The sequence below is a fragment of the Cupressus sempervirens genome, chromosome 5, assembly GCF_028749045.1.
Source record: "Cupressus sempervirens isolate cs-2001-9-10 chromosome 5, ASM2874904v1, whole genome shotgun sequence".
NCBI lineage: Eukaryota > Viridiplantae > Streptophyta > Pinopsida > Cupressales > Cupressaceae > Cupressus > Cupressus sempervirens.
In genome coordinates, this window is record NC_143122.1 from 180,468,428 (window position 1) to 180,495,769 (window position 27,342).

The window sequence follows — 27,342 nt, forward strand, 5'->3', positions numbered from 1 at the left end:
ATAGGGGTGTCTTGATTACTCTATCCGTACATGCATTTTACTCATCTCTCTTTTTGGAGGAGTGTTTTTCCCATGAGCTTTTCTCTCTTTATCCGCTTTATGAGAGCTTTCATTCTTTTTGTATTTTGTACATGGGTACCTAACATGGCCTAGTAGCCGGGACCCATATTGCATTATCGTCTAGCTTTTGTGAGCTTAAGTGCATTCCCTAAGTTGCACTTAAGGGGGGGGGGGGAGGGGGGAGGGGTGTTGGTGTAATTAAATATTTACTAATTACACTTTACTTAAGTTTACTTAGGTTAATGCATATTCATATTAGTTGTCATGTAGACACCTAGGAGTTTATAGATTCATATGAGTTGTCATGTTGACATAGTAGTTTGTACTTCAATTGAACACATGTTGTCTACTACATCTCTTTACGAGATACACCTTTGCTTTCTTATCCTCTCATTGTTGCACATACATTTATGCACAATGGAGGATTATCCACTCTTGGTGGACATGTGCTTAGTTGGTATGCTTATCTCTTTGCTGACTCCTAGTCATATCAGTTGCCTTTATATACAAGACACTTCTATGTTGTATTTATTCAATTAACTGATATCCAAATGTCTGATATCCAATTATTTGATATCTATTCTCATTTGATCATTTGTCTTTCTTGTGCTATCTACTGAGCTTCTTGATCTTGGTGTTAAATTATTGCCTTAGGCAAATTCTTACATAGTATCAGAGCTATACCAAATTCTTACAGTCCAAACTAATCACAAAAAGGCATCTGAATATTAGAAATTCGTTTGAATTGCAAATATTGTAATGACTTAGGATATGAGAAAAGTTTTTAACACTTTCACACTTTTCTAAGCAACTATTAATACAAACTAGTGAGGTGAAAACTTTAATTCTTACCAGAGATGGTACGGACTAAAAATTGAAACCAACTATTATATAATAAAAAATCTAAATAACTTAAACTTTCTAAAATTTTTTAATAATAAACTTACCTTAGACATTTAATTAATATATTTTTTGACAATTTATAATCTGATTTCTAAAATTCAATTATCTCGACAAAGTTAATCCACATATCTACTATACTTTCGAACCCTTTGAAGAAGGCCCCTCAAAGCTCCCAGTGCTCTTGTTTATGGTTAAACACAGCAATAATTGTTCCCCAAGTACGGAAGTTAGTCCACGGCAATCGACATGTGCGTGTACTCAGCGGCGTCCTCATGTAAAAGCGGTTGTGTAAAAATTCTCATCCAAACCGTTCATCCCCCGCACGGACGGCCCAGATCATGCAGAGCATTTCAATACAGATAAAATGAACATAAAATCAAAACGAGAGTCCAAGACCTGGAATGACCAGAGCAGAATTTTCTTCTAGTGCAGGCCTGAAAGAGTGATTATATCCGAGCATTCAAGTTGAAAGATAGATCGTTAGGCGACGGATGCACGGGGCCTTGAGGATCTTATCGGCGCGAGCTTTAACTAGAAGAGCTGCATTTGTGGATCTGAAATGGTCGCCTTGTCATGTTAAGATGATGAGAATGACCTTTGGTGGAATCATGAATGAAAACAACAGTAGCAATGCCAGTATCAACACTGCTAGTAATATTACCAATAATAATGGTCCCTCGAACAGGCACCATTTCGGTACCATCAGCGGCGGTGGACTGAGGTACTCTTAGGTCTTGTTTTTTGGCTTCGATTGTGTTTTATTGTAAGACAGTAGCAGTAACGCTCGTTTGTTTAGCTAAGTCAATCATACGGTGACCTGAAAACCCTCATTTCCTTCCTCCGACATGGGCAAATCCTCCCATAAATCTAGATCTTTATAGGGTTATACACCGCCCTCTGATTTTCACCGTTTTTTATCATCTTCTAAATTTTGGAACGGTGTTTTGAAACTTGGTGGATGAACTAGTTTCAATTTTTTTTTCTTTTTCTTTGGTAGATCTTGGGCGTGTTGCTTCGCTTGAAGAGAGATCTTTTTTAGTTGGATTTATAGGTACTGGGCAAAGACTTGTGAAATCTTTTCAAATGTTGATCGAAATTTTTTTTAATCTTTTCGTCATAACCTCAAGCTCACCGCATGTCTGCCGGAGTTTTTATGGTTTCGCTAGCAGAAGAGTTCTGTTCAGCTGCGTTGCCCATTTTTAAAGCAGCCACTGCTGAGGGAAACTCTTCGGGATCAGTATTCCCGAGATTTTTTCTGCTTATTTTAGCTAATTACCAAAATTTCGAGGTAAACTCTAAAGGGAAATTCAAAAAACGAACGCAGAATGTGTAGTTGATTCCCCATTCCAAGAGAAGACTTGAAATGATTTGTCTTAGCTAGGAAACTACACCGGCCGGCCAGGCATTTTAAATTAAACATTAATCAGCTTCAGTAGACCATGCCGTTTCAGTTTTGAACTTTAGACCATGCTTTTGCATCAGTGGTTTGCTAAACATGTATTTTATCAATGTATACGTTGTCACACTCCATGGAAGTTATTTAGAAGCTCAATCGAAAAATGTGTAGTCTTTTCTGACGAATATCTTTTACTGAGTACATGTTTTTGTGTTCTAAAGGTAAACTTGAAAGACTATTTTAACTACATGTGATTAATAATTCCATGTAAGAATTTTGATTAAAAGCCTCGCTTCCCTTGTTTTTTTATATTCTATATATTTATATGTGTGTGTATATCCATGTGTGCATGTGTGTATTCACATACAAGCATGCATTTTATGTGTGTATGTAATCTATAAAATGTTATTATATATTTATGAGCACGTACGTATATTGATGTTTTAAGCTTTCCAATGAGTTATTTAAATCTATTGATTTATTATTAGATCCTTGATAAGGTTGCCATTACATTTGAAAGGCAATAATTAGGTTTATCATTACATCACAACTTCAACTAGGTTGTACATTTTGATGTTTTGAAATGGAAAAATTGAAACATTGGTTATATATATTAATTTGAGTTGATGAGGTTTGAGTATCAATGCTAATCTGAGGTAATAAGGACACAAAAAAATCTTCAAGTGCCTTGTTCTCTGAGTGCTATACATGTTTATTAGGTTTGAATCGTTTGATATACCTAATATCTTGCTCGTGCTAGTGAAAATTTGAATGCTTGGTATTGTAAAATAAAAGAATATGTTAGGGTGAAAATAAGGGGTTTCAAGGTGGTTCCCTAATGCAACACCTAACCAATCCTTAGTTATGTAGGAAGGAAGATAAGCCACTAGGGCCAATTAAGACTCAATCGCAAAGCAGGTGTAGTGATCCTTTGTTTGTAATTGGGGAATTGATTAGGAGAATGTGATTGAACATTGAAAGATAAAGGGTTAGAAAGGAGTTCACATAAGTTCTAGGATTCATAGTTTGACAAAACTCAGATAGCTTAGTACATATGCCAAAAATAGGTTCCAGAAGATGTAGCTAACCTGAAGAATCAATTTGAAGTTGTCCTGGAGGGACTAGGCTGCTTGGGCTAATATGCTTTAGGACTAGGTCGCCTGGGATGATCTATTCCTGGCACTTTTGACTATTTACAATTGTAGACTATTCACAATGTAATGAACTTTCAGTTCCAGTTTGCTGTAAGCACCTCGTGTACTCCCACACAAAATCCAAGGAAAATATTGTGTAGAAAGGGTTCGCCTTAGTCAAACCCCATTTTAGGAATCAACCGTGAAATAGAAATGAAACATGCATTAAAGGAAAGCTTTTAAATGTAATTTAGATATTAGATCTACAATGTAAATGCTTATACCTTCGTAGACAAATGTTAAGGTAAAAATATCTATAAAGATCCTTGTAATTGCTTTATGTTGTTTTTGGTTCTTGCAAATACTTCATAAAAATCATCAATGTTGTTATATTTTGATTTACTCTTGCCTTGAACTGCGGATCAATGAATGTTGATGGACAAAGGATCTTCTTGCTTGATTGATTATCTCCTCTACTTGGCCTTAACAAGAGAGAGAAGCTTGCTACATTTTTATATTTAGGATAGCTCAAAAAAAATTAATACAATACTGAATTAGTAAGCTACCAATGCTTGCTACATGCTAATCAAGCGAAGTGTATCTGATCCCATGCTATCATCTTGGACTATGTCATATGATTATCTCGTTACATTGCTTTATATATCCAAAAGCAAATTATGAGCTTTTTAGAATAGAATGCCTTTGAAGAAGAGTGCCTTGGATGCTTGAAATCTTGCTATAGAATGCTTGCATGCTTGAATACCAACTTAGATCTTGACAATAGCTTTGGAAATCTTGAGAGTGGTTTGAAATTTAGATCATGGTTACCAAAATGAGGAGAGATAGGATGTTTATATATCTGTCACAACATTTTAGAGCTCAACTTAATGAAATATGGCATGATTTAAAATTTCCCTTTTAACTGATGAGACAGGGCCCCAATTTGAGTTTTGGGGCAAATAAAGGCTCAAAATGTTGAAATTTGTTCCAGGGGTAGAGGTTGTAGAGAAGATATTGAAACGCTAAGCTGTATGGAGTTGGATCAAGCATAATAAACATGAAAACCTGTGAATGTTAAAATGGGACCTAATTGAGGATCTAATTATAGGTGCTTACAATTTAGAATGGTACATGCAACCCTCATTATAGTGCGGGTATGAGATTACCTTACAAGCATGATAAAGTAGATCAAAGCATTAGATTTTTTTTCATCAAGGTCTAGGAGACACCAAGCCCCCAAGTGACATGCCTTTATCAGATCCAAAACCAATTCAAAAAGAAGCAACACTCTAGAAAGAGAGAAAAGAGACATGACCAACTAGTTTGGAAAGGTTTTGACTTACTATGACCATGCAAAGAGAGAAAGATCAATTCAAAGATGGAATGCTAGTCTAGCAATCTGTGCGATGCTAGACATCCCATTAAAAATGATATTCAAGAAAAGCATTGTCCATAAGGAAATCCACCATAGGAGGATTAATTCTAAGAAAAGCATTGTCTCCAAAAGGCATCCAAAGGAAGGATTAGATGTATGGAAAGCATAATCTCTAAAGGAATCTTTTGAATAATGGATAGGGCAAGTTATGTAATGGTAGGATGAATCCAAGGAAAGCATCGTCTTACAAGGCCATCAAAGCAACAAATTTAATTGCTGCGTTTGTGTGTGCGAAATGCACAACAACGAGATGAGTATATGCCCCCCCACAACAAAGCGATTTAAGGATGACAACAAAGGTGACATTTAAGGATTTCTTACTAACTTCGACAAGAAAGGTAATGAAACCATGGGTGGGACAAGTGAAATCATGAATGGCTTAAATTATCACATTGATTTGTCAAAGGAGCTTTTATGGAGGTGTTTTGTGAAAAGATGTTCTTTAGTTATAACATTCACCATAGAAGTAGGATTGATAAGAACTCTACAGGAGGGAAGGCCATTAATATTCACAACAATACAAAGAGGACCATCAAGAGCTTTAATTGTCTCCCTAAGATCAAATGTAATGCAAGACATGAGTTTTAGCTTGGGATTGGGTTTGGATTCATTGATAAGGTGTATAACATCATTGGCCTTAATACACGCATGATTAGAATCCACAATAGTCATGGGTTTGAGAGACTCGACAACATTGGTTGAAGAGGAAGGTAAGGAATGGGTAGACTCAATTGTATTGGTAGAATGGGAAGCTAAGGTATTGGTATAGATTTGCAAATTTTGTTTAGGAGGGGGAACCAATTTTGCTTTCGTGATCCTTAACACCCTCAATAGATATAGCATTAGAATAACTAAGGTCTTGGATAATCATTTTTAGATGGAAACACTTAGTATCATTACTGGGTTGACAAAAGACTTTGTGATCAAAGTATCTAGATGTTTGCTTGGAAAGATCAATTTGCTTAATGGGAGCAAGTGTTAAAAAGGGTATTGGAATATGAAACTGACACATTATTGTAAGTAGGCATGAATGATGGTTGGGAAACACATGGAATAGTTGTAGGAGGAGAAATGAGGTTAAGGATACGTTCAAGATTAATAAGTGTAGGATTAACATTGGAAATTGATGGAGCACTAGGTAATGAAGTAGGAATGGGAATAGGAGCTTTAACATCATTGTTAGACCAAGATCTTGAGCACAATCTTTGATAGGTTAAATATTGTCATTAATAAAACGGGATAAACACACAATAATCAATACCTTTCTCATCATTGGCATTCAACTTCTAGCATGGAAAGATGCTCTTGACATAACCATTGTACAAATTTTCCAAAATCATGCGAAAGATTTTGCAGTTTGATAGAAGGCACTCTTAAGGTTTCAACTTCATCTTGAGAAGAGTGGGAATGTCATTAGTAGGTATGTTTGTATCACCAACATTCCTAGGGAACATAAAGGACATTATATCATAAGTGGAATGCATAAGATCTAGACAAAAAATCAGAATACAAATGTCATGTGTTGGGGTCACTAAATGTAAAATAAAGAAATGTGATTAGGATGGCATTAAGGGTTTCTAGAGTGGTTCCTTAATACAACACCTAACCAATCCTTAGTTATGTTGGAAGAAAGATGACCTGCTAGGCCCAAGTAAGACTCAAGTGCTAAGAAGTTGCGCTGATCCTTCATTTGTAAATGTGAGAATTTGGTTAGGAGAATGTGATTGAATTATGCAAGATAGAGGTTTAAAAAGGAGGAAAGACAAGTTTTGGATGCACATATTGACCAAAATCAGATAGCACTTATGCTAGAAATGGTGTCTAGAGGATGTAACTAACTTGTAGAATCGATTATAAGTTGTTTTGAAGGGGCTAGGTTGCTTGGGTCAACTTGATCTTGGGACTAGGTCGTTTGGTCTGACCTAATCCTTGCACTTTCAACTATTTTCAGTAGTAAACTATTTTTAAGGTTCCAAATTTTCCAGATCCAATCTGGTGCAATCACCACATGTATCCGCATACAAAAAACATGGAAAATGTTGTGCAAAAGGAGGTTTACCTTAATTAATCCCCAATTGAGGAATTGAACATTAAAATAGAAATGAAATATGCATGATAGGGAAGCTTGTAAATGTAAAGTAGATATTAAGATTACAATGTCAATACTTATACGTTCATAAATGAACTTTGAGGTCGTCATATCTTTGAAGATGCTTGTAATTTCTTGTATGTTGTATGCAGTTGTTCAATTTTGGAATGTAGGAAGAATCAGAGATGCCCATTGCAAATGCAAACATGTGCAAATACTCTTCAATATTGTTATGCTTGATTGACTCTTACTTTGAAGAATGAATCAATGAATGGGGATAGACAACGATCTTCTTACTTGATTGAGATTCTCCTCTATTTCGTCTTTGTGGGGAGAGAAGCTTGCTACAATGGAGAAGATTGTCTTTAAAGAATGCCTTGGATGCTTGAAATCTTGCTTGAGAATGCTTGTATGCTTGAATGCCAACTTAGATTTTGACAATAGCTCTTAAAATCTTGATCATGGTTACTAAAATGAGGAGAGATAGGTTGTTTATATAACTCTTACAATGTTTCATAGCTCAAAACTTGTAGGACATTGACAGTATTTAAGATTTCCCACTTAACCAATGAGACGGGCTCTTGATTTGAACTTCGGGGCAAATAAAGGGCAATAGATGTCAGAAGACAACCTATTCCCCCTAAAATGTTTTAAAGTTTGGTCCAGGGGTAGAGATTGTGGAGTAGATGTCAGAAGAGAAGCAGAGTTGGATCAAGCATATCAGACATGAAAACTTGAGAACACTAAAATGGGGCCTAATTGAGCATCTAATTATAGGTGCTTATAGTTTAGGATGGTACAGGCACATACTTGTTCCATTCAATTTGAGGTGGCTGCACTTGCTCAAACATCAAGCCAGAATCTTTAAGATACCATAAACTGTCAAAAATAAACAGTCTCACACCTGCTTTAAAGTCAAAAGGGTTTTATTTACCAAATTGGGTCTCAGCCCAAAAGGTTCTCATGCCTGAGTCGGTCCATGAATTGCTAGTCTGTACTTGTAAAATTTATGTCAAGTTGGCAAGGTTTAGGACATCAAAAATGTTAAATCTTGCGAGTTTAGCTCTGCATAAACAATAAAAAGGTTTGGTCTATTGAATTGGGTGCTAAAAGTTTTCTAGTGTTGTCAAATGAGGACATGACCAGTCAGCACATTACTTTATTCTCACCCTTCCAATGTCATGCAGGCAAAAAAAATGAAAATCTTGAAGGATACCTATGCCTGTCAAATATTTTTTTTGTGATGACAATGTTGAAAAGTTGGCATTTAGACCTTGCATAGTTAATCTGCTATAACATCAATTAGATGATTGAAATAACACCATTTCACAAATTGAAAGCGATTAGAATGGAATCTATACATAAGGGCATCTTTAGTTGAAAAGTAGCAGTGTGCAAATGTCATTAAGTTTTAGCATTTCAAGTTTTAGAGAAAAGGGACAAAAATCAGTCATCATTGCTTTAACATGTTCTTTGCTAAAAATGTTGAAATGAGCATTAGTTCAAAAACTGTCATACTCCTTTTGGTTGTATTTTTAGAGCTATATTTTTGTTTTTGAATCTTGTTGTTGTTTGTTTGTTAATATGCTTGTCAACTAAATGTCTTGGTATTTAAATTTTCAGTGAAGATAGGCGAATTACCTTCGGATATTCTAGCTTCCAGGGAAAGAGAGCAACAATGGAGGATTTCTATGATGCTAAAATTTCGAAGGTAGATGATCAGATGGTTGGCTTATTTGGCGTGTTTGATGGTAGGTTTCTTGCTTCTTCACTTTATTTCTTTTATTCTGAGTTTAGCTGACTTCTTGTTCAAATTTCTATTGTACAAGCTTTTCCTTTTAATAAAAAGTTAATGTGCTAGGTCAAATGCCCAATAGCTTTCTTTCATATGTATATGAGGCTTCTAATCTCTCATCTTCATGCACTGTTAGAGTCTTACTCCTTTTTCTCTTTTCAGGTCATGGAGGTTCTCGTGCTGCTGAATATTTGAAGCATCATCTTTTCGACAATTTGATAAAGCACCCCCAATTCGCTACAGACACCAAGCTGGCTTTAAGTGCGTGCAGATTTCTGACACCAGATAGCTATAAGTGCGTTCATTTGCAAATGGCTTCTTACAACTAAATATTTTAGAAAAATCAACATTATTTATTGTAGATCCTCATTTGTAAGCTTTTTCACCTCTAAAATTGCAGCTGAAACATATCAGCAAACTGATTCTGAATTCTTAAAGGAAGAGAGTAGTATGTACAGAGATGATGGCTCAACTGCTTCAACTGCTGTCCTAGTAGGGGACCGTCTTTATGTTGCCAATGTGGGAGATTCACGAGCGGTAATAATGAAGGCTGGTGAAGGTGATTACACCGTTCTGCTTCCCATATTAGATGTCTGTTGGATTGCATCTCACAAATGTAGCACATGGTTCTCTGACATGGAGAAATACTATTTATTGACTTGTGCCATGCTTGTTGATATTATCCTGCTGAAGTCAAAGCCAATATGAATATCCATGGGTTCTATGCATAATTTATATTCATCATATCTTGTTAATTTTCTGTCTTTACTTCCATCTACATTTACTGTAGCTTGTCATTTTGGATAACAACTCCTTGTGGTCCTTGTGTGCACGAAGTTGCTTAGCATGGTTTATGCCTTGAATGTTGAGGCACAGTAAGAGGATAATGCAGTTGGTGAGAATTTGGAATAGTTCGATTCTAGTATGTGAAGTTTTGTCTTCAGACTTTGGTCTATGCAATAGAAATGAGTATATGCATATATATGCAGGCTGGTTGTAGTTTTTGTCTTAAAAATGAATGTGAAACTATTGACTAAGATATGGACTTATTTTTCTTTGTGGGTTTCACTTTCTTAAAAAATGGAGCTTGCCCCTTTTCATTCATTGTTTGGCAGGGCACTTTATGGATCAAACCATACACTAGCTTGAGTTCTAATAACTTAAATTCATTTTTAATTTCGGGTTAGTTGCATCTGTATTTTGTATAGAAATTTCTACAATTCATATCCTAATATGTAAGTTATCTCATAATGATAATGAGTATGCATTACATCATTTCTTTTCTCCCTATTCACTTCAAGTTCATAATCATTGTTAAACTATATAACTGAAGATCAAATATCTTTGTGGAAGGAATCCAAATTGCAATCTATTCCCATTGCATGGACCGTAGTTGAAAATATTGGACTTGGAAATAACTTGGCAGCCTCATTTTTTTTTAAAACTCAATAGTCAAGCTTGGGGGAAAATACGGCAATAAATTTGCAAATTTATCAAACTTCTGAAAATACACAAAATTATAAAATATTTCTCTTTATATTTTATCCCTATTATTTGTGACAGATAAATACTTCCAATTAGATGGTGTTTAATATATTGAGAAACATGAAGTTTGCCACATATCTTGATATATTCTTCTTCTTGCTCCATTATAAATATTCATGTTCTATAATAATATAATAATATAAATCTGCAAGAAGATTTATATATAAAAAATGACATTATTATATTGTTTTCATGTCTCTCTCTCTCTCTCTCTACGTGTATGTGTTTGTGTGTGTGTGTGTGTGTCTGTGTATGGCTAAACTATATATTGAAATTTGAAACTACAGACATAGTTATGTTCGTTTTTGGTGTATTATTTTCAAAACAGCCCATAGCCCAATTCCTGTTCAAGTCCATGAAATAAATCTTTGACAAGTCGAAGAAAATAATAATAAAAAAAAAAACCGTGAACACTGGCTGCTAAATATTTGCAGAGTGTTTTGTTCAGATGAATCTTCAAGTGATGATATCAAAATAAGTTTTGGTAAACTTTGGTGACCATCTCCACGCATTTCTTCTCCACAGGTATTTTTGCTCCAAAAACTTCACCATTGCGGTGCCAAATGAATGAATGAATAATCCCCAAGTCAAACTTGGCACAGGCTTTATTGTTTTTTTGCTGATTTTTACAGATTTAATGTATGTGATTTCATGAGTTTTCCACATAAAAGTGGCTGCGCAAACAATAAAATAGCATTGATGATTTTAATGGCGATTATATCGCTGCAGTTACCACCAGTCATGATATATCTCTGCGGTTACAGATATGCGATATATGGAGCTTGTTGCGATAGCACAGATATTTGCAATACTGGCATGGACATTGAATGATAATTGATTCAAATGCTAATGCTTGTTGTGCAACTAATACATATCATTTTATCTCAGTTTATCATGAATTGAAGGATTGCAGAGAGATTTTTTTGACTCATCTGTGGATGGAGAAAAAGATTTGAATTCAGAGATATTTTCATTTGCTTAAAAATAATAAATATCAATGGCTTGCAATAGTCTTGGCACAAACAGTAATTCTATGAAGGCTAGATGGCATTGTACAGATGATTTGGTGTTAAAGGATATGGCATGCCATTTTAAGGTCCAGCATCAGGGCGATCCAATGGGACATGTGATAGACCTTGTGCACCATATTAGAAGCATAAATCAATAGAATTAAGGCTTGTGGAAAGAAATGGATGCAAGCCAAGGAAGGCTCAAAATACTCATTGACTACCATTAGTTGGAGTTTAGAACTGCAAAAGAGAGGTGCATGTGCATCATCTTAGAAGTGTATATCAATAGAATTCCTGCACAAAGAAATGGATGCAAGCCAGGGAAGGCTCAAAATACTCATTGATTACCATTATTTGGAGTTTATAACTGCAAACAAGAGGTACCCGGCAAAATTTAACAAACAAACAAAAGATAATATGGTCAAGTTATGATTGTGGTGGAAGCCCTATTCCTTGTACGAGCTAATAAAGGTAGAATCAAATTTAATAAAATGTGCTGGGCACGAGCAGCATAATGAGGCTCATTTTTCCTCAAATCATGGTGCCAAGAATGAGAAGGGCAGAAAGTAAAAAACAACAAGAGAAACAGAGCATTAAACATTTTGGAAATTAACATGGAGGTATGAAGATCAGCTTGAGCTATGGTGTGGGAGTTGTACTGGAAATAAATTTAAAGAAGCAGAAGTGTTTAAAACAAGTATAAAAGTCTGAGCTACGTTAACTGATCCATCCTATGGCTCCTGGGGATTTTAAATGTTTTGGGATGTTTTAGTATTATAAACCGTTTCAAAAGGTGAAAAATTAAATTTATGCTTCCACAAGAGAAGTGAAGGAAAATACAATTGATGCGTGGAAGACTTAGTAAGAGTTTGAGTAAAAGGCAAAAATGAACGATAAAGCATTCTTGCTATCGGCTAAGAGTAATCATTGGGGCGCACCAAAGCTTATGTGAGAGATATAAAGTAAAATGCCATTGTATTTGAGATTTAATCTGCATTCTCTGATCATGCCCAATCAACAATTTGCATGGGTTCAGAAAGGATAGTGAAGAAGAATGAAGGAAAGTCCCACTGTTGGTCCATGGAAGGTGAGTTGACAAGTGTTGGTATATTTTAATCTTCGCAATTACATATTTGCCCGAGAAACATTATAATGCTCAATCCACTTCTTTGGGCTCCTTGGTGCATCTGTCATAGACCACCAAGAGATTTGAGGTCTACAAGGGTGATGCTTCAATCTGAAACTACATTTTAATCCAAAAATCTGTTTTTAAAAGCCGAAAGCTATGAAATGGAAAAGGCTTTAATAAATCTAGGACTTCAATATTTGAAGAGTTGGTAGGTGAATTCAAATATGAAAGTGAGCAGGAATATAACAAGAGAAAATTAAGTTCGATATTAAGTTTTAATATAGCAAGAGCAAGTATAAAGGGGGCAAGCAAGACAATGCTGCACAAGTGAAAACAAGAGGAAGAAATGTTTTGCAATCAAATGTCAAAGTGGAAATATTATCTCTAAAAGGTGGCTAGGAGTTAATGGAATATGTGGGAATAATATTTCTCAATGTAAATCCTGCAGTTAAATGAATTTCACAGGGCAAGTAAGTAATTTCATACAAGCAAAAGGTTGTGAATGAGAATATTTTAATTTTGGTAGGGTGAAATATTTATTATATGTTCACCTCAGAACCATTGGAAAGGGAAATTATATAAACCACAAAATATGATTTTAAAAAATGCGATAGCTACAAACATAAAAGGGAACTCCAGCAGGCTGACAAACTTGAAATTTAAATGCAGGTCAAGTCATCTAAAGTGGCTCGTAGCCCCCCCTTTTTTCTCTCCTTTCCCTCTTCTCTCGTCCATTTCTAGATATTTCTCAGACATTTCAAATGTAAAGCAGTAGGATCATTTACTAGAGGTCCGTGCTGTTGGTTTTTTGTTCGAAGTTGGATTGTATGCAGGATTATGCTTATAGTACCTAAGACTGGGCTGTGTATTCTACCGTCATTCCTGTTATCTGGCTCTAGATTGAGCTCTTTGTATGAGTCCAGGTGGCTCACCCTTCACATATATGCAGATGTGCAGTATCTTGAAAGTAAGCAAAGTATGAGGTTTTTACTCCTGCTGTTCTGATGTGTATCTGTGTATGGTTTGTCAGGTCTGATGCACGTTTGTGTTGTATGTGGTTGCCTGGTGATGTGAAGCCTTGACTTGTTAGTGGAGCAAATGATGCTGCCTTGTTAACTATTGCATTACAATTGGCAAAGCTCTGACCCGATAGTGAAGGGATGCCTATTTTAGGCTTATTGTCTTTCATGTTTTTTGTATTTTATTAATTTTACTTTTAAGGATTTCTTTGTGTTTTCCTCTTTAGTTAGAGCTGGATTAGAATAGGAAGGGAGTTGACCCATCCATCTAGAGATAGGCTTGCTTGTCATTCCCTGGTCTGTAAACCTTTCCATTGTTGGTGTTTATGTGTGAAATATTTGTCCTTGAACAAGCACCCTTGGAACTATCAAGGGAAGCTAACAATGTGTCCCTTTGTAGATTTTTTTTTCAGATTGTCTATTCTTGTAATCACATCAGCTGATAGTAGTTCAGTCTATAGTCGGAATAATCAGAGAGTAATCAGCAAGTTTCCAACACTTGCCGAGTTTTTGAGCTCGGTGAGTTTTTCGCCAAAAAACTTGCAGAAAGGATTTACTCGGCGGGAGGCAAAAGTTCTTTTAAAAAACTTGCGGAACAGCAGAAAACAACCACTCACAGGCTGGCCTAGCAATGTAGGGCAAAAAAATTGATTTTTTGCAATGCCAGTTGCATTTGTGCATTCTAGAGGCTTGTTTCTTCTGTGTTCTCTTTGATTAACTTATTAGATGCATCTTCTCATTAAATTTCAACGGTTTTTTAGGTTCCCCAGTTTTCCCGAGTTTTTTTTTTTTAAAATAATAAAAATGGCTGATTTTTCCTGCTTAAACTTTTGGGGGTCTTGGTGAGTTGTTGCCAAGTCTGAGTTTTCCAACTATGGTTCAGTAAACATAAGGTGTATTTTCTTGATTATATTTGTATGACATTTTCCCTTGTCAAGGCTGACTACTTTTATTTGCATTTGAACTATGGCTGTAGGAATTTGTTAGGTGAGGCCAAGATGATGCTGTTACTCTGGAGTCCATGGAAGAAACACAATGATGTTTGGTTTTCTTCTTTTTGCGGAGAATAGCAATTAAAATACCAACAATGGGTTTGTAATGGTGTGTGGATTTCACCTGTCTTGTTTGTTATACCCAAATGCCTTTTAAAACTACTAATTGTAGATAGATTATATAATAAGTTTTATTAAAATATATATTATTTATATACTTATAGTCTAGTTATAGATACTTTATGTTTTATTCAAATACCATATTCATATGTCAATAAATTGCTGAATTTGTGGGCTAAGTTACTAGATGTGGGTCTGGTCTGAATTGGGCTTGCGATCCAAGTCGAGTTTGCAGGGATCTATTTACATTTTTTTAATACTATATTATTGTTGGGCAAGATGCACTGTCCAAGCATTGAATACTTACTTTTTGGTGAGCACACTTAAAGAACATGGGTGTGCAGTGTTGAACATCTATGAGGTATTCATCCTGTGGTAACTTTAACACCTTTGCACCTCCAAAGAGATATCATATGCCCATAAAAGAAGAGGTGAGAATATTGATGCATCGATTAATGAGCTGCTTGCTTGGGATTGATCTTGTTGATAATATGTTTATGGTATAATTTGATATTTATTAATATTTTAACTGACACTAGATTATTCTTGCTGTACCACTCTGCCGGCAAGATCTCACCGGCCATGTGATTGCCCTCCCAGAAAACATTTCTAATTTTGAAGTCTTTGAACTTGCCTATTAAGTCTCAAATTGAGATGAGCCAGTATTGTGATTACCAGTTGGGAGTAGATTCTTGCCTAATAGTGTTCACCATAAAAAATGAGCCCCTTTCCAAGTGTAATTTATTCATTTTCAATTTAATTTCACATTTTACCCCGACAAGTGCTGATCAGGATTTGGCATAATTGTTTGTTCAAAGGAATTGACTTCTTGCTTAGCAATTTCCCTCTGTGATCTTGAGCACACAACCAGCTCCACTTAGTCTTGGGTTTCCCTTAGAAGTGTTGTCAAAGTTTATCACCCAGCCTGGTTCTGGAGTTTCCTATTTCACCCCTTCTCTTGCATCCGTGAAAAATTAATCTTTCAGACCCCATTAATTAGTTTCATATTATTAATACTTATACATTATTATATAGATATTTCTTATAATTGATTTTTTTATAAGATTTATAAATATTTTTAGTATATATCTATGTATGTATATGTATATATGTATATATCTTAATGTTTTTTGTCTGGGCAAACCCAAAATGAACCCAACACCCAAGGAATTTTTCTGTTGGATTCACAGACAGAATCTGAAGTTGAACCAGGATCTGAACAGAATTGTTTTTTTGATAGATGAATGGCCTAAGCCTTGATACATCATAAAGTACATAGATGCATTTGGATAATCATCTTTTAGTCCCAAGTTACATTTTCCACCTTCATTCTAGGTTGTTCTTCATCCTCCTTTCCTCATTTGCCTCTGATTAGGATATGTATGTTAATGTTTTGCCAAGAAAAATCTAGATAAATACCAACAAAGAAGAGAATAAACAAGGCACAAAACGCAATACTTTTATCCTGCGAAAACTCTTCCACTTGAAGGGAAAAACCCAGCCACACCAGCAAAAATCTCTCTTTTACGATGATAAAAATGTTTGAGTACAAGGCTTTCACTTGATTGCATTACAATACACCAATCAATCATATAAATAGATTCAATTTAGAGTCTTCATATTACACAAAGGTCTCTTCAAGTTCCAAATACACAACCCTTAATATTTTCAAATATTCAACACTTTGTATTTCAATACGCATGCCTCTTTGCATGGCGTATGACATATGTCATTTAATATAATATTAATTTAAATAATCTCACAAATGTCTCTTTCAGCTGAAGGTGACCATAACAGTGATAACAAACATATTTCCTTTTTAAAAGAGCAGAGATAAAGATCTCTATTTTAGTTACAAACTTTAGCACTCCCTTTTAGCAAGAGAGAGATCTTTAATAAGGCACCCACTCATAGCTGCAACCAAAGATGATTGATTCACATCACATAACACATGTTATCTAAGCATAACATGATTCACCATAGTTATTTCACAAGCACATAAAAATTGAAGTCATGGAATCGCACACACGACTTCCACCATGCCCACTTGCAAAAGGTGATCTACCATACCTATTCGTAGAGTATGTCATGAAGGCTTTCACCTCAATTTTTTCCCAGAGAAGAATTTCCACCATGCCTCCTTGCAGAGGGTGATCCTGTTGGCAATATGGCTAAGTAGGATGAGTAAGGGTTGTCATCTATGGCATCATATCTTAGGATAAGATGGTAAAATGTACAGATGAAGACCCTACAGTTAGAGATAGAAAATTGTCAAGTGTTGGACAATTTTAATATCAGTGCAAAGATAGTTTTTGATATCACAAAGTCTACAGTGACAATTGGCACGTGCATGGTTAAGGACATGTAGAACAGATAGTCTTGATGACATGTCTAAGTGCGCAGTTTCCTATGGTCAATACAACGTCAGATGTATCAGATTTACCAGTAAAGGTAGTGAACAGAGCATAATAGAGCACAGCAGTGAAAGATGAATAACAGGATAAGGAATTATTTTGTTTACAAAATAATTACTTAATTATTTAGGGACGACATCCTAGATTTTAACCCTAAGTTAGCATGGGCTAATTTTGTATTTAACCAAACATGTAGAAGCATCTAAGCTGACTGGACAGAGTTTTGTAAAAGGAAAAGGTATAAGTAAGAAATCATGTATAATTACTTAATTATTTAGGGACGACATCCTAGATTTTAACCCTAAGTTAGCATGGGCTAATTTTGTATTTAACCAAACATGTAGAAGCATCTAAGGTGATTGGACAGAGTTTTGTAAAAGTAAAAGGTATAAGTAAGAAATCATGTCTTGCGAAGTATGTGTTGTGTATGCGAACTATGCATATGATATGCAAGCTTATATGAAGGCTATATGATGTGAATTTTGATGATAGATTAGAGATATGCAAAGTATAGCAGTCAACAATAAGGAGGTTTTTGTATCTATCTCATTTTGTATAAAGGTATTATTTTGTATAATTGCATGTTAGGGTAGTGGACTCTTCTTGCATACATGTGTAATTGTATTACCAAGTCTTAACAGGGTTGAGGCATTTAACAGGGCCTAGTCCTCTAACAAGGACCGAGACATTATATGTATTTCATAGACTCTTAACTGGGTCAATATCCTTAGTATGATTCTTTTGTTTAGTGGATCATTTTGTGGGTACCATCCCCATTGAGGTTTTCCGTTGGTGAGGGTTTCCCTAGTTAACAAAATATGGTGTTATGAGTTTGCTTTGCGTATGGATTTATTCACTGTTCAACATTATTGATTTTTTTTTTTTTCCTTGAAATTTGTTAAGAGGGGTAAACGCTTTTGACCTAGAGCTATGAACCAGTGAGGCCACAAACGGGGGACCTCATCCCCATTAGATTTGAACCTTGATGGCAAGGATAACAACTCAACAACTTAACCATCACAAGATGCGACTATTGGCACATTATTGATTTACTTTAATATGCATGTTATAAAGTTATTAATAATATCCATTTGTGGGCAAACTTTTGTAGAATACTCATTCACCCCCCTCTCAGTATTTACCTATTTCTAACAAATCCACCATACCTAATCACAAAGGGTGGAATGGGGCTTTAACCCCAAACTTCTTCCAAAGAAGAATGCATTTCCACAATGTCAACTCATAGAGGGCGGTCCACAATACCTGCACGCAAAGGGTGGGATGAGGGCTTTCACCTCAAACTTCTCCCAAAGAAGAATGCATTAATCACTGAGATCTTCTCTTAATGGATACTCCCTCTCAGCAAGGACAATTTTAAACACCATAAAAAGACGTTGATTCCAAGTTCTTTACTATCACCCAAACTTCATGAAGGGTTGGACATCTCCCTTTGTCATGTAACCTCCCTCTGAAGCTGAATAGTCTATCTTTGAAAATAATCTTCCTCTTTTAATGAAGATAATGTGCCACCAATTTAGTATTAAGATTACAAACAATGTAGCAAAATCTCTTACTATCCCATTGCACCCTGCAACCAAGAGAGATTTATAACAACTCATAAGATGCACTTATCATAGAGATCAAAATGAAAATATACTCTCTTTCCAGTTAGATAAGAAAATCATAGAATACTTATCTCTTTAAGTTTGTTCTCAACACACATACATATAAAATGCAACCCAGCATTCATATAAACAAAATATGTTAATAAGGACGTTACCATAAAAGAAAGTGAGAACTAGGATCCTTATCCAGCATTCATATAAACAAAATATGTTACTAAGGATGTTACCATAAAAGAAAGTGAGAACTAGGATCCTTACGGAATAGCCTACCGGTCTAATCACAAGCTTTTGCACAAATTCAAGTTAGTATACACAGAGGACACTAAACATTAAAACTTCTTATGTATGGTTTTTCATTCAACCGATCATCATCTTACCAAAGCACCTAATCTTTATGATGAAGCCAGCCTATATATCATTATTTAAATAAATCTCTACACACACATAGTGTAACTCAACATTCATACAATGATGAAGGTGCACAAGTAATGATTGACACTGACTGATCAAAACTTACACAATGATAGTCAATAGTCTATGCCCCTAAAAAGCACAACATGATTCTTATGTGAATTCCTTTTGAATCATAAAATAGAAACAAGAGGACGAATTCATAATACTAAACAATTATCCTCTAAAGCTACGCAAACCATCCACCATTGGGCAATGAAATTGAGTCCATGTCAATATGATTATAAAGAAGTATGAACTAATGTTACGAAACAAACGCTGCCACAATTACAAAACATCGATAGATCACAAAGAACGAACGCCACAAATGATCACTTGATGTTAACAAGTACACAAAGAGTTATTTTGCAAGAGAAAGACAACAGTTACAAAGACTATCGCTCCAAGAATAAGAAACATCACATCAAATAAATGTTACCATGAACGGCAGCACACCTGTTGAATTAGCACCAATATTGAATGATGGAGAATTAACCAAGTATGGCACAGTGATAAATACAAAATCTCAAAATGGTGAACAATTTAAATGCGAACATAACTGATGCCAAGCCAGAGTATGAACTATGGAAATTTCCAGTGAAAAAGAAATCATATGAAAATAAGAGAATGTAAACAGCAAACATTCAGATTTTCAGAAAATAAATAAATCTAAATCTTCAAACAGCAAACATGAAAGGAAACGAGATGTTGCACGGTGTCTTAGCAATAACCAATAGGAACTTGCCAACAATCAGAGATGAACATCACAGGTAAAGAACTATCTTGAAACTATTAATTCACTACATACACATATGCCTGCAAAATACTCATAGCAAACTAATGAACAAGAGAGACTCCTTTTATTGCTGTTATCTAAGCTAGCTCTGATACTATGTTAATGTTTTGCCTAGAAAAATTAGATAAAGAACAACAAAGAAAAGAATAAACAAGGCACAAAATGTGATACATGTATCCTGGGAAAACTCTTCCACTTGATGGGAAAAACCCAGCTACTCCAGAAAAAATATCGCTTTTATTGATAATAAAAATGAGACTACAAGGCTTTCACTTGATTGCATTACAATACACCAAGCAATCATGTAAATAGATTCAATTTAGACTCTTTATATTACCCGAAGGCCGCTTCGAGTTCCAAATACACAACCCTACATATTTCCAAATATTTAACACTCCATATTTCCATATGCATGCCTCTTCGCATGATGTATGACAGATGTCTTTTTATATAATATTGATTTAAATATTCTCACAATGTCTCTTTCAATTAAAGGTGACCATAATGATCATAACAAATATATTTCCATTTTATGAGAGTAGAGATAAAGATCTCTATTGTAACTACAAACTTTAACACCGTATATTATCTAAACACTATATTTTGCACTTATGTTAAGGATAAAGCTCTGGAAAGTTACGAAATAATTAAAGGGCACAGTAATGAAATGCAAAGTGAGAAGCATTTTCTTAAGCAAAAATAAAATATACATCTAAATTATTAGAAAATACATCAAATAGAGGGAAGTAGTCATTTCTCATTTGAGAAAACATATATTAAGCAATATGATTAGCATTTTATTACTAAGTTGCCGGTTTGGGTTCGGTTCCAGGGTTCGGAATTCGAGAACCGGTTCGCAAGTTCGTCAAAATCTTGAAAAGGGGTTTGGGTTCGTTAGTACAAAAACATGTAAAAATTATAATTATAATTATATATATATATATATTAGAAAATACATCAAATAGAGGGAAGTAGTCATTTCTCATCTGAGAAAACATATCTTAAGCAACAATGATTATCATTTTATTACTAAGTTGCTGGTTCAGGTTCGGTTCGAACTTTGAGAACTGGTTCACAAGCTCGTCAAAATTTTGGGAAGGGGTTTGGGTTCATTAGTACAAAAACATATATATATATATATATATATATATATGTACACATATTTATGTAGCATGAGTTAAAATTAGAATGTAGCATAGTACCATAAATAGTTAAACTTGTAATCATAGTGATCATACCATCATATAGTTCAATCAACTTCAACATCAAAAATTCAAAATATTTGACAAAATACCTCCTTTGGAAACATAAAATGACAATGAGAGGCCGCCAAAAGCAATTCATAAAAACTTATAGGGTTCTGGACGCCAAAATATATTTAATTTTTGCCCCAAAGGCATTTTCCAGCCGTCTGTGGGGCCCATTTTGCTGCTGGTTCGAACTTTTTGGTGCTAGTTCGAACTTTTTGGTGCTAGTTCGCCTGGCTTCGAACCCAGTTCAAACCCGATCGAACCCGCAAGGCAAAAACAATACCTTGGTCGAACCAAGTCCGAATTGGACCACAACTGCGAATATGTTTGAACTTTTCCTGGTGTGGATGGGTGGGGCTGGGGGTGGGGAGAGGTACCCGTGCAACTTAGTTTTGTTACACCAAAGGATGTTTTACTGGCTTAGTTACATAAACAAACCTATGTTACTCTACTAGCATAAAATGGGGGGGGGGGGGGGGTGATGCAGAGGAAAGAGACCCCATCATTCTGAATGTCTATCAAATCCAAACTGGAATAGTCCATAACCTCCAATTTCAACTCAAACTCATTTTCCCAGGCTCTGCCACCATCTTCCACAACAAATCTGTCTATCCAATCATATTGTCTTGGGATGTGAAATGCACGCAGTAGGTAAAAGCTAAAGAAAGATCCCAGAATCTTCCTCGGAATAATGAGATGTAAATTATGGTTGAAATTCTAAAAAATCTAAACCATTATTTATATGGATTCCCATATTGAAATTTTGACTTCTTATGTTTGACCTTATTCTATACCTATATTGGCTAATTCATCCACTCTTTGATTGCCCTCTCAATAGATATGATTGATTGTGATCTTGTCAAAGTTCTGGCATAGTGAGAGGGCTCTAGATAAAATTGAGTCCAGTCTCCAATTAATGAGGGATCCTTTCCTTATAGCATTTATTATAATTGCAGAATCTTCTTCAATCTCTACATTCTTACAACCAATAGTTTTACATAGTTCTAATCCTTCAACTAGAGCCGTTAATTCCACCCAGTTATTAGTTTCTATTCCTATATATCTCGCTAACTTTGCTATCTCCATGCCTTCTGAGTTATGGATATTACAACAAATGCCTGCTCTGCCTGGATTCCCTGTTGAAGCTCCATCAAAATTGAGTTTAAACTCTCCTTGGGTGTTTGCCATTGAGGCAAAATTGTAATTCTGGGGTTAATATCAATCTAATTATTCATTGAAGAGTTACAGTGCCTGAAATGTTAAGAACTTAGACAACTGGCAGATTCTCCTTTGATTACAAACATTTGAGGTGTGACACATTAGTGACCCTGTTTATCTCAAACCAAGATTGATATTCATTGGATTGCAATTGCCTTTGTTTTGCGGATGGATTGATTATATAGTTAAAAGTGACAAAACTCTTGGTTATTGTTAATTGATATCTAAGCTGATTGCAAGGGATTAAACACAGCATATAAGCAATATATCTGAACAACAGTATCACTTATAGGCCAAGCCTTGGGGGAGATCAAACTAACGAATCACAGTGTAACTATTTCAACGCTTGATATCAACAATGGATTGGGCCATTGCCTATATCTGTGGCCGCGTTGTTTGGAACAACAATCACTTTCCAGATTACAGGCATGCTAGCCATCTGATGTCAGCAATATTGTTGCATTCAACGTCCGGTGACACCAGCTAAAGCCTCGAAGAAAATAGAATGGCCACATACAGTATACTCAGAATAGATTGGAATTGTCTTCGACACAGTTATCTGGATTTTTTGACAGAAATATATATTTTCTTGTAATTCAATTGATTTGTATATCTTTATTTCTGCGCTTCACAATGCAGATATCTATTGTGAGAAGGCTCTGTGATTTGTATGTGTTCATCTGATTATATTGATCCGATCTCTGATCCCTGATCAATCATCTATTATCATAGGATTTAGGAAAATACAACAAATCATTTTTATGATATCATCCTATTAACAACTTCTAGATGGTAATAAGGTAGCTGATGTTCTAGCCAAAAAGTGGGTTGATCAATCCTCATTTTTGGCATTGGTCAGTGAGTGATTGGGGACTTGGCTTTGATCTTGGCTCCCCTCTGTTTAATTTGTTATAAGTCTGGAAAGTTGACGGTATTTTGTTTTTAGGTATATGATGGTATTGTGTTTGAAAAAATTGAAATTAACCCAGTTTTCCTATTTATGAGATAGTGTTGGCCACAATGTTCTTTGTTTATTATTGTAATCCTTTCGATGGCTTCCAATGTGTGGCTTGCTGAGGGTGCTGTAGCCTAATTTGTGGGTATGCTCTCTCTCTGCGATGCCAGCTCTTGGAAAGGCTATTTGGCAAGCTTTACTGGGCGATTTGCCCCTTTTGAGGGTTTTGTTATTAACTTATTTGCTTTTTCCTACTTCAGGTCTGTTGGGTATTTGTGTGGAGTTTGTCTGTGCATCACTTTCGAAGCTGGTTACTATGGCTAGCTTAGGGTTTCTAGCAAACCTATGGAACCCTTTTACAGGGCTCAGTGTCTAACCTGTATCATATATTTTAATGACTGGATGCATTCTTTCTCAACCTGCTCAAGTATATCCCTAAGGTTCCTTATAATCCTTAAGCTAGCCATAGCAACCAGCTTTCAAAGCAATGCACATACATTCTAGATTGACTTTTCTGCAGGATTTGTTGAAAAATCTGAGGTGTGCTAACTGGAGATAAAGAACCAGGTGGTGCACTTCTTTTTACGTGATAATGATGACTTGTCTCTGGCAGGGTTTGCAGAAGCAGATGTTTTTCTGGAGGTTAAAGAAGGCCCTAAACAATGGATAATGAAAGGGGATTTGAACATTATTAGCTATCGACCATCAGCTGGAAAAGTTAGGCACATCTGTCTCAACTTGAGGTTGGTGGTCAAGAGTTTGCTTGTCATCCATTTTTGGTGGAAGCTGGGGGACATTGGCCCTTTCTCTCTCCCGTAGCTAGAACACATGATTTTGGGCTGGCCCTTCAAGTGCGTGTTGATAGTTCATTAAGTGAAATGTTAACAGCTGGATGACTGTAAGGAAGGCCTAATATTTAACTATATGGATAATATTTGTGGCAAGGCTGCCTGGAAAGGGTTTCCTGGATGGTGCTCGTGATGTTGGCAGTTGGGATGTTAGTCGTAAGGTGGGGTGTTTCCTTTTGTTCTCTGTTGATTGTGTTGTGGACTATTAAATCTCTATCTGGTTTGATGTTTTGTGGTTTAGTTTGTATTCGAAGTCTTGTGCTTCTTAGACTTCCTATGCTTATTTAGCTATTTGTGCTGGCCTGTAATTTTTTTGTCTGTTTCAGCCTTTTTTTCTTGTCTTTGTTTGTCTCTTTTCAAGGACCAGGACCCCAATAGAAACCTCTTTTAATTATCAAAAAAGAAATTATCTGTTACATAATTGATATCTTGCCATCTTTTAGATAGATTCATTTTAGATAGCTATTCTAGTTTTCAATTATTCTGTGTATTTTTTGTATCTTGTGATTTAGCTTCTCTTTTGATTTCTAAACGAATAAAAGTTTGACTACATAAAGAAGTCCTTAAATTGAATTCTTTCTAGTTGGAAAGACAGTTATTTATATAACTAAGAGAATAGCAGAGGAGCTTATTTTTCTGGCTCATTTTCTTGGTTCAGATGGTAAATTTGTGTAACTAACGAGCCCCTTGAAAAATTAAATCACAGCTGTTGCGCTTTCTGAAGACCATAAACCAAATAGGAGTGATGAACGCCAGCGTATTGAGCAAGCTGGAGGCAATGTTATGTGGGCTGGTAATAGTAATGTCTTCCCTTCTCAATGGAACTTATATAAGTGTCGAATTAATATTTTGGAGAGCAATTTTACTTAATGAAAACAGTTTGGGCATCATAAGAAAATAGAGATCCTTCCATGCTCAGGGTGGCTTAATACCCACGGTTTAGTTTCCTTCCAGGCACATGGAGAGTGGGAGGTGTGCTGGCTGTCTCTCGTGCTTTTGGTAATCGGTTGCTTAAACGCTTTGTTGTTGCAGAACCTGAAATACAGGTAAAATGCATTATTTTATCCAAATATTAAATGCATTTGCAGCTGGATCCAAAAATGAAATTTAAGTTGAAGAAACATTATTTGATAATTTCAATTACTTTACATTATTGCGCATGGTATATACCATGTGCCATGTGCACATGGTACTGATTAGCATATTTGGAATTGCCAGGAAGAAATCATTAAAGATGATGTGGACTGTCTGGTGATTGCAAGTGATGGGCTGTGGGATGTAGTATCAAATGATGTTGGTTTCTTCTGACTTGTATTGTGTTCTGTTAGTGATTATTTATTTATTAATTTTATTTCTAAAGTGATTGTCTTATGTAGTTGACTTTTCTTGCCTGACATGTAGGAGGCAGTTTCACTCGTGAAATCAATTGAAGATCCAGAAGCTGCTGCAAGGAAACTGACTGAAACCGCTTTCAACAAGGGAAGTGCTGACAATATTACTTGTGTTGTGGTGCGGTTTAATCATGGCAAAGATGATTTGCCTTGATAGAATTTCAGATGGTTTTGTCACATCTTATAATGAGTTATTTTATTCGAGGTGGCTGCAGGACAGATTGCACTGTGATTAAGAGCTGTGCATGTTTTAAAGGACTCCTCCATATGTTTATTAAATTAGACTTCTATGCCAGTAAGGGCATTTCAGCTCCATATTTTTGTTTATATGTACTAAGTAATGAATATGCAATTGAGTAATTTTTTGCACTTACATTAATTTGGATTTTGCCCTTTCCACCAACTGCTGGGAGATTCTAGCAGTTACTCATTTTTAGCTTACCTCTTGGTATTTGATAATTGATCCTTATTTCCTTATCGCTTATTTAGGTTTTCCAATTGGAGATCTAACTTGCTGTGACTTTTTATTGATTATCAGAACTGTTTTTATATAACCTTTGTATTTATGCTCCTCTCTACCCTGCAACTTGCTTTGTATCTTTAACTTGCAGTTGTATAAGGTTATAATTTGTATTTATTGAACCAAATATTGAATTTCTCTTAAGATTATAACCATTGAATTTAGGACACTGGCTTTTCTTTTTTTTCAGATTTGTAGTCCAAAAAATTAATAGTTCATCTAATCATCTAGAAAAATAGATGGGTTTAATTTGTGACCAAGAGGTTATCTGCTTGGTTATATGACTAAATATCAGAACCTGACATAACTATGCAGATTGGTTCCTTTTGCTTATGCAAACCATTATCTTGACCAAGTCGGTGCAAATTTCCCTTTTAAAAGATGCAGAAATATTTCTTTCGCAGTTTAATCCAGAAATCTGCAAACTCTTTAATTTCTTTGTAGGAGCATCTATTCGGCATTTGGTTGGTGGGAAGTCTTTATCGAGGGTCCATCTAAAATTGATATATTTTCCTGAAACTGAAGTGGGGATGTCTTTCACATGTAAGGAGTTGCTGTTGATTTGCGAAGTGAAACGTTGTCGTCGGTTTGTCATTTGCATGAAAACAAGCTTTAGAATGACTGTCATGATTGGTCAGTGTTTCCTTAATCCATTTAAATAAATTGAGTAGCTTCTGGTTTAGATTGTGTGGTAAATTTGATCAACGTTTTGAATCACTCCATGAGCCACCATCAGAATTTAAGATCCAAAACGCGGACAATAAAAATTTGCACACAAATCTTAAATCAGAAGCCACTCAATTTATTATGACTTTTATTAACAGATTTCATAAGCAGAACTTTCACTAGTAGGATACTCTTTTCTAAGACGGGAAGGGATGACTGAAGGCTTGAAGGCACCTTTCTGATATCCTAGCGGATATCAGATTCCACACCTTGAAAAACCTCTTTAGAATATCTGTTGCCTTTTAATCTGTGACGCCCAGTTTTCATATCAAGTGCATATCCTAGTGGAAATCAGATTCCACACTACGGAAAACATCTTTAAAATATCTGTTGCCTTTTAATCCGTGACACAGTTTTCATATCAAGTGTATCAGGCTTTGCAAGATTCATTGAAATCTTATCAAAAGAAATTCAGGCTGCCTTACAATCTGTGATGCTCGTTTCCTTATCAGTGCATCAGGTTGCACAAGATACCATTCACAAAACACCAAAATTATAGTAAAGAACGATTAAAAGCTTGTCA

General features: G+C 35.4%; 1 protein-coding gene across 1 annotated transcript; it reads left to right on the top strand.

Annotated features, from left to right (window-relative positions):
* Window positions 1–1,354: 1,354 nt before the first annotated feature.
* On the top strand, window positions 1,355–25,952 carry LOC149555005 (putative protein phosphatase 2C 45). The gene is made up of 8 exons (XM_089829035.1): window positions 1,355–1,684; window positions 8,640–8,767; window positions 8,974–9,072; window positions 9,212–9,370; window positions 24,889–24,975; window positions 25,137–25,228; window positions 25,401–25,475; window positions 25,584–25,952. Exons 1-8 carry the CDS (start codon window positions 1,455–1,457, stop codon window positions 25,725–25,727), a joined length of 1,014 nt encoding a protein of 337 aa, XP_089685161.1. The 5' UTR covers window positions 1,355–1,454; the 3' UTR covers window positions 25,728–25,952.
* The last annotated feature ends 1,390 nt before the right edge of the window (window positions 25,953–27,342 follow it).